The following is an 8,284-nucleotide window of genomic DNA, read 5'->3' as shown; positions in this document are numbered from 1 at the left end:
AAAAATATTCCTAACTTAATTAAAGTGTTCTAAATTTGAAGCATTGTCTGCAAGGTTTTAAGTAATGTTCCGTTTACGCCACTAAATGTAGTACTTTCGAGATTTAGAATCTCTTTCCGACCAGGCCAGGCCGAATCGGGCCACCACTTGGGATGGGAATGGCTCAGCCACTAAATGTAGTACTTTATGGTTCACTCTGCTAGTTTCATCAACAATGGTCAATAGGTGGACTGGTTAGCCTGACCCATATGCTAGCAGCATGTCTCTAGTTTGAATCCGAGCTCGCGCGACGCATTGTTTTTGCGATTTTTTTTCGCCAGACAGCTTGGTTTGTTCAACTCAAAATGGGCCGTCCCAGTCGGCGCGCCCTGTGCGAAGGGAGGTCTGTTTGCCGCATAATGCGGTGGCTAGGAGCTCCCAGGGAGCGTAACGCATATGCCTGCCCGAAATGACCCGTGCACCTATTGTCCAAGAGATTTGTGCTAGTAAACTAGATTTTTTGGAGTATAAGAAAAGGTCTCAAGACTTCTTTTTTTTTTGCGGGGGAAAGGTCTCAAAACTTTGAGGCTAGCTAAATTTGCTTGGTCTTTAGATGTTGGAAGGCATGTGTGGTTTCTTCAATCACATGAAATTGCAACGATTCCTTTGAACTAGCTTGAATGAAGAATCGTTATACAGCCTCAAAAATAAAAAGATGGCGTGCCTGGGTGGGCCGTGCTGTGCCTGGCACGTATAGCCCAGGTCGGGCCGTGCCGGCCCATTTGGCTAGGTTGTGTTTGGAATATTCCCCGGTCCATTACTCTTCTCCCATTTCTCAAGAAAAAACACTCGTCTCCCCGGTCGGCTCCAAGCCTCCAACCCAACCACAGCGGGAGCGAGCACACGCGCGCGCTCCAATATCCATGGATGCCTGCTGCCTCGTCCGCCGGCATCTTCACCCTCCGCTGCAGCTTCCGCCCCTCCAGCGTCTGACTCTAGGCCGCCGCGGCTTCACCATCGCCGTCGCCTGCTGCTCGACCGCGCCGGACCACCACCGGGAGCGGCCGTGGGAGTCCTACGACCGCTCCATCCAGCCCCACGCGGGCTCCGACCTCGCCCGCTCGCTCCAACTCCTCGCGGACATGCAGGCCGCCGGGATGCGCCCCAGCGCCGCCGCCTACGCGCGCCTCATCCGTGCGCTGGCCCGCGCCGGCCGCGCGCTCGAGGCGGAGGCGCTCCTCCTCGAGATGCGCCACCTCGGGCTCCGCCCGGACGCCGCGCACTACAACGCGCTCCTCGAGGGCCTCCTCGCTCGGGCGCACCTCCGCCTCGCCGACCGCCTCCTCCTCCAGATGGCCGACGACGGGGTCGCGCGGGACCGGCGCACCTACACGCTCCTGCTGGACGCCTACGCCCGCGCCGGCCGCCTCGAGGACTCGTGGTGGGTCCTCGGCGAGATGAAGCGCCGGGGGATCCGGCTGGGCACCGCCGGGTACAGCACGCTGGTGCGGCTTTACAGGGACAGCGGCATGTGGAAGAAGGCCACCGACCTCATCATGGAGATGCAGGAGCTCGGGGTGGAGCTCGACGTCAAGATTTACAACGGCTTGATCGATACGTTCGGCAAGTACGGGCAGCTCGCCGACGCGCGCAGGGTGTTTGAGAAAATGCGTGGGGAGGGGATCAAGCCGGACATCGCTACGTGGAACGCTTTGATTCGATGGCACTGTCGGGTTGGGAACATGAAGCGTGCCCTGCGATTCCTTGCTGCTATGCAGGAGGAAGGGATGTACCCGGACCCGAAGATCTTCATTACGATCATCAGCAGGCTGGGGGAGCAAGGGAAGTGGGATGAGCTCAAAGAGCTGTTTGATAAAATGAGGAATCGAGGGTTCAAGGAGAGTGGTGCAATATATGCAGTTTTGGTTGACATTTACGGTCAGTATGGCCACTCTCGCGATGCCCAGGAATGTGTAGCTGCTCTTAAAGCTGAAAACCTGCAGCTTTCTCCTAGTATCTTCTGCGTCCTGGCGAACGCTTATGCTCAACAGGTTAGTGCCACTGGAAATGGAGCAAACCAATTTCATAGTGGAATGATATGTTCTTTAATATCTCCCAGTGCATGCTAAGATTTCCTGTCAAAACAATGATGTTAAGTCTCCAGAAGAATTAATAACACAAACCGTAGTTCTGGTCCTAGAATAGTGATCGGCTATAAATAATTCACTGGAAATCCAACTTTTTTCTGCTTAAATCGGTTACATCAAACAATAAGATTGCCATGGCAAATAATTACATCTGTTGGGTAGATTTTGTATTTTGTGTTATGCAGAAACATAAGTGAGCCGACTTGCAACTTCTTTTTTGCCATGTGGTACATTAGCTTATCCAAAACAGTATGCCCCAAGAGCGAGTAGTTTGGCATTACTTGCTACTATATGGTTGTAATAGTATAAAAATCTTGAAATATAGCCATTGTAGTTGTTTTCTCCTTCAAAAGAAGCTTAATTAGTACCGTTAACATCAATATATATCTGCCTCTTAGCACTTGAAACTCTGAAAGTTACATCGAGAAATTACAGTACCATTACAGGCAACTATATTTGCTAGGTAGATTTTGCATTTTGTGTTACCTTGAGCTGATTTACATGAACTATTTTCCATCTAATTTAGCGATTTAGCTGATTCAGGGTTGCCTGTGAGTGAGTACTTTGGCATAGCTTGCTACTGTGCATGAATAATTATTTTGACTGAAACTTTGCATGAATATTGAGTTTTGTCAGTTTAGTCGCCTTTTCGCTGATCTCAAAACCATCAGTTCCTGTCTGTCCTTTTCTTCTTGTGCACATCATATTGCTTTGGCTTTCCCATTTCAGGGTTTGTGTGAACAAACTGTAAGTGTTCTTCAATTGATGGAGGAAGAAGGAATTGAACCAAATCTCGTTATGTTGAATTTGTTAATCAATGCTTTTAGTACGGCTGGAAGGCACTTGGAGGCACTAGCTGTATTTCAGCATATCAAGGACAGTGTATGTACTTTCTCCTGAATGAGAATGCTGTTATTTTTTTGGTTCTTGTTTGGGTGCCATGATTTTACTTTCTTCGCACTCTCTCTTACCATGGCTTATTCTTTCTCAGGGTATGAGCCCAGATGTTGTCACTTACACTACTCTAATGAAGGCTTTCATGAGAGTAAAAAGATATGAGAAGGTCCGCCTGCTGTATTTGTAGTTTTGATTACTTCAGTTGCTTAAATATCCATATGCTTTGTTGCCGACAGAAAACCTTGGTAAAAACAATGGGATTTTTTCAGCTATTAACTCTTAACTATAGAAGAGTTCTTTCTGGGTGACATGCAATTGCAACTCTCTCCTTAGCTAATGAAGATTTAATTTTCTTGATACGGTGCCAATTATGATTATATATACTATTGAGATTTTGAACCATTAGAGAAATCTACGTGCCTGGATAATTTGACGAGCTTGAAATAGTTTTCTCATTTTCTTGAACAGGTTTCAGAAGTATATAGTGAAATGGAGCGTGCTGGCTGTACCCCAGATAGAAAAGCTAGGGAAATGTTGCATGATGCGTCTGTTACACTGGAACAAATGGGATGTAAGTGTTTCATTTGCACTTTTGCAGCTGTTTTCTTGTGGTTTTCAAGGATGTATTGGTTGACGCATGCTTTGCCAGATTATTGAAATTGGAACCCCAGCAGCTCTGAAGTGGCTCTTATGTTAATGTCTATAACTACAAGAACCCCTACTTTGCTAGCACATGCTTGATGGATCTCTTGTAAAGTAAAATGTAAGTGCGCTGATTGTATTTACTCTGAAATTTGCATATAAATGGTTCTCCGGCTCTCCTAATCTCGTAACACTTATGATGTCCTTTTGCATGAAGTTGCCCCTTTATATATTTTTTATTTTCTTATATAAGTTTTTTGGGGTAATAGTTTGGATTGCTTACCACATGTGTCACGTGGTTATTTTCTTATCAGTTTTGCTAAAGCACATCTAGATATGCTGAATGAGATGAAAACAACTTAAATAGTACCTTGATTAGGACAAGGAAGGTTAGGCCTCAACTTAATATTATCTTCCAAATTGAGGAGCTCCTGCGCTCCTGATTTCTTTGAATTGAAACAAAAAGTGTTCGAACGGCTTCAACTTCTATGAAGTATAATAAGTGTTGTGCAGATGTTCATTTATCACCTACCCATTTCATATTTGAAGGTATGGTTCTCACACTTTGGCCCTTTTTAAAATGGCAGAACATGAGACAGCAATTACTTTTCACACAGAAAGGTTCTAGTCCACGTGCTGTGTTTCGTGGAATCTGGAGAATCTCCCTCTGGCATTTTCTCCAATGGAGGTCGTTTGTTGTGGAGTAATAATGGGGCCAGCAATCACAAGATTCAGAACAACCGTGATTCTTCCTCAGTTTTAGTTAGACTGGAGCTCTGAGGTCGAGCATAAGTTCAAATCATCCGGCGCCTGCATATTTCTGGCTCCACAATGCAGGTATGCAAACAAACAAACAGCCCATCGCTATTACCTTCATTTACGACGTAGGATCACCTGATATGTGCTTGCCTTTGTACTGGAGTTCAGATTTCATAGTCGAGGAAACAGTTAAAGGAGACTTTCGGGGATCTGGACAGGAAAAAGATGGTGAAGTGTATCATAAGTTTGAAATTCCATTCGTTGCCCTCTTCCTGAACCACACTGCATCGTGGTTTTCAGAATATTAGGTGTACTGAGCTTTGACTTGTATATCATCAGGATAGCTTATGAAAACAATCATCTTTGGAAGTAGACAACTCAGATGATTCTCTGTAACCATTTTCATAGGGCTACTTTTTTTTGTCTTCACTTTACATTCCCTCTGCCTCCGCCAATAGGCTGTGAACTCGAAATAGGATCAAATAATTAGGTTAAGTGTCACTGTCCCTGTGTTTGTCTGTGTGCCGCAATCTCTAGTATTATTCTCTCGCCCAACTTGTATTTGTACTGAATTTACTAATAGGCAGATTATATCTTTGTCAAGTTCTGTACCTTGGTGCATGTAATGGTGGTTATGGTTTGTGATTTTAGACATAACTCGTAGTAAGAATATAAGAAACAAGAACAGAAGATCCAACATTTCCATACACCTCTCTTCGTCTAAAACAGCAGAATTTATATCCCTCTTTCTGAAGTCCAACTCATATATAGCTAGTACTACTATGCATTGCAACCTAAACATCTTCATATATATAGTTTGTGTGTCCAAGCCAGGGAAATTTTCCGAAAAGATGAAGCAGAAGCTTTGGAACACAAGGAAAGCAGAGCAGACATCTCTTCACTTGAGCTCGTCGTCGTCGTCGTCGATGTCGCTGAGCAGGTCGTCAATGGCGTCCGTGTGCGTCATGCGCGCGGAGGCCTGCTTGACCCACCGCGCCATCTTGGCCGTCTCCCTGCTGACTTTGACCTGCTCCTCGAGCGCCTTCTTGAGCTTGCGCTGCTGCTCCTTGAGCTCCGTGACCATCCTCCTGTTCTCGTCGCCCCACTCGCCGGCGTCGATGCCGAGGACGTCGTCGCCCGGCGCTCCTCCGACGCGGTCCTTCCTGCTCCTCGCCGCCGGGGCCCTCTGCGGGGCCTTCTTGGGCGAGAAGGGGAAGCAGCACGCCTGGCGCGGCGGCGGCGGCGACAGGGAGCCGTCCTCGTCCCTGCCCCTGTTCCGCTCCCTCAGCGTCGGCCGGCCGCGCCCTGCCCCGAAGAGCCGCTCCATGTCCTCCTCCTCCTCGCCATCTTCTCGGACCGCGGGGACACTCTTCTTAGGAGGATCAGACTGCGGCTGCGGCGGAGGGCTCTGCTCCTTTTGCTGGCTCGCCGGGGCGACCGGAGCGGGGGAGAGAGGGTCCGCGTGCGGTTGCGGGAGCGGGTCGGCGGGAGGATCGTCGCGGCGCTGCGGCGGCGCGGTGGCGCTCCGGCCCAGGGTCTTGGCGGGCGGCGCGGGGGCGGTGGGGAGGGACTTGAGCTTGCGGAAGCGGGACTCGAGGCTGGACGGGAGCGCCGAGTCGTCGAGGCCGGCTAGGTGCGCGGTGTTGAGCCTGGCGATCTGCTCCAGCGCGACCAGGTCGGCCGCCTCCGCGAGGATGGCGTCCACCGCCGACATCCCGCCGCCGCCAGCTCCCTTGGAGTACGCCATGGCCGGACCCGACGGCGCCGCGAGGTGGGGATCAGGAGTTCAGGACTGAGCTCTCCAGGAGTGTGAAAGAAAAAGAGTGTGGGGTGCGGCCGGTTTGGGCGTGGGCGCGGCCGGTCAGTGTCCGGGCCGGAGAACTTGGTGGGCGAGGGAGGAGGAGGGGGCGCGGAGCCGTTTTGTCACGTCCGGCGCGTGGTGGAGCCCCGGACCACCTTTCCCCGCTCCGCTCCACCTCGGATGCCTCTGGGGGCTTTTGACCGTTGTGTGCCCCGGGCTGTCTACGCGCTGGCTGCGTGGAAAGGCGCCCACCGCCTTCTCCGCCACCGGCAGGGCGCGCTGCTCCGGCGGCCGTGGAGACTCGGTCGGTCTCGTCGCGTGACCCGGCGCCAGCACTCCGGCTTATATGGGCACGATCAGAAGGTCCTTTCCTCGTTCCAAAAAAGAAACTGTTCTTTCCTGTTCAGCGAAGATGAAAATTGGCAGGCTCTCGATACATGCATGGACACATTGATCCACCGTTTCCATGCAATGAAGAGCGAATCAGGCTGCAATTCATCGCGAATTACTGCGCAGGGATTCGGGGCTTCGGGCACGTTTTTATGGGGGAAACATACGTTCTGTTTTTTTTTTTTTGAGTTGGAACATGATCGACATTTGAGAGGACATTTACAACTTTCATATTCATATAAGCCCCCTTTTCAAAGAAGAGAGAAGAGATAATGAGGGGAGAAGGAAAAGTGGGCTTGTGATGAGGTCTAAGCCTCTTTTTTTTTGCGAATAATGAGGTCTAAGGCTGAGTTGGCGCCGTAGACACGTCCGGACTCCCCTATTCTCCCATTAATTTTGGACAAACTAGAAAATTTTCGAGGTCCGAGTATATATGTGGACATTTGAGGGTTAACGTTGGAGGTAGCGAATAGCGTTGGAGATGCCCTTACACAACGACTTGGTAAATGTGTTTGTGGTAAGGTGAGAGCGGACCTATGACAGTGTCTGACATGCATCAATTCTCTTGTTCAGTCTGTCTGATCTGGACAAATAAGAACAAAGTAGGGGATGTCCTTGAAGATGCCATTAGATTCTACTCATCTTTATAGAACATGTTTCTTCTACTCGACCGAATTTGTCTAGATGGTGCTTGTGGGAAAAAAAAGACATCCGGTTGTATTTTATTTATTTTTATATAAAAGAGCCCTTCTCCCTCCGTTTTCATTTACTTGAAACCTTTTTTCTTTACAAAAGCTAGAGCTAAGACAAAAGAAAAAAAGAGTTCAGATGGGAAGGCTAAAGCTCAGCTAAGGGACTACTCCCTCCGTCCGCGAATAAGTGTACCTCTAGTTTTTGTCTTAAGTCAAAGTTTTAAAATTTTGACCAACTATATACAAAAGAGTCATAACATATACTCCCTCCGTCCGGGTTTATTAGGCCTCTCAGCATCACAGCATGTCCCCTTTTATAAGACCCTGCTTTGGAAAGGTGCATGCATGCAACCATTTCATTGGTTGCATTGAAAGCCATTGTTGTTGGTGTCATGGCTGGAAAATTAATACACTTCATGCATGCTTTTTCATTGGCTGTATGCATGTGAGAGAGTGCATTGGAAGTGGAATGAAAAAATTAATATGGGCAAATTACTACTATGTATCTTGGTCTAAGAGAAGTTGTCTTTAGGCCTAATAAACCGGGATGGAGGGAGTATGACATCAAATTTTGGTACATTATGAAAGTACATTTCAAAATAGATATATTAATTTAGTGTCATAAATGCTAATACTTTTCTCTATAAAGTTGGTCAAAGTTTTAAAACTTTGACCTAAGACAAAAGATTAGAAGTACACTTATTCGCAGACGGAGGGAGTACATCCAAATCGAAGTTTAGACAAGCTTAAATGAACCATATCTTACAAGTTCATAGGACAAGAGGTGAAGTTCTTCGGGAAGGAGGAAAGCAGCATGTGTGAGACTTGTATGAGATCTCACATTAGGTGACATCATGTGATCAACCAAAAAAACATATTTTGACATTTAAAAAAATCTGAAATTATTTCACAACATTCATGTGGGGGTATGTCTACAACTTTGAAAAAACCAGCTCCAAACTCGATGTACATTTGGA

The 8,284-nt window shown here is 47.9% G+C and overlaps 2 protein-coding genes across 3 annotated transcripts; one reads left to right on the top strand and one right to left on the bottom strand.

Moving 5' to 3' along the window:
* The first annotated feature begins 816 nt into the window (after nt 1-816).
* On the top strand, nt 817-5,027 carry LOC123148510 (pentatricopeptide repeat-containing protein CRP1, chloroplastic). 2 transcript variants are annotated; one of them, XM_044567939.1, is made up of 7 exons: nt 817-2,030; nt 2,856-3,008; nt 3,118-3,189; nt 3,492-3,594; nt 3,673-3,786; nt 4,253-4,502; nt 4,593-5,027. In XM_044567939.1, exons 1-5 carry the CDS (start codon nt 903-905, stop codon nt 3,678-3,680), a joined length of 1,464 nt encoding a protein of 487 aa, XP_044423874.1. In that variant the 5' UTR covers nt 817-902; the 3' UTR covers nt 3,681-3,786; nt 4,253-4,502; nt 4,593-5,027. The 2 variants fall into 2 exon arrangements, with proteins under 2 accessions (XP_044423874.1, XP_044423875.1); XM_044567940.1 differs by having other exon boundaries at nt 4,253-5,027.
* A 78-nt stretch (nt 5,028-5,105) lies between these two features.
* Nucleotides 5,106-6,403, bottom strand: LOC123148511 (translation initiation factor IF-2). The gene has a single exon (XM_044567941.1). The coding sequence runs from the start codon at nt 6,169-6,171 to the stop codon at nt 5,323-5,325; it is 849 nt and encodes a 282-aa protein (XP_044423876.1). The 5' UTR covers nt 6,172-6,403; the 3' UTR covers nt 5,106-5,322.
* Nucleotides 6,404-8,284: the final 1,881 nt, after the last annotated feature.

The sequence above is a fragment of the Triticum aestivum genome, chromosome 7A (genome assembly GCF_018294505.1).
Source record: "Triticum aestivum cultivar Chinese Spring chromosome 7A, IWGSC CS RefSeq v2.1, whole genome shotgun sequence".
Taxonomy (NCBI): Eukaryota; Viridiplantae; Streptophyta; class Magnoliopsida; order Poales; family Poaceae; genus Triticum; species Triticum aestivum.
Note: the sequence above shows the minus strand (reverse complement) of the source record. Positions and strands in the feature narration are given on the sequence as shown.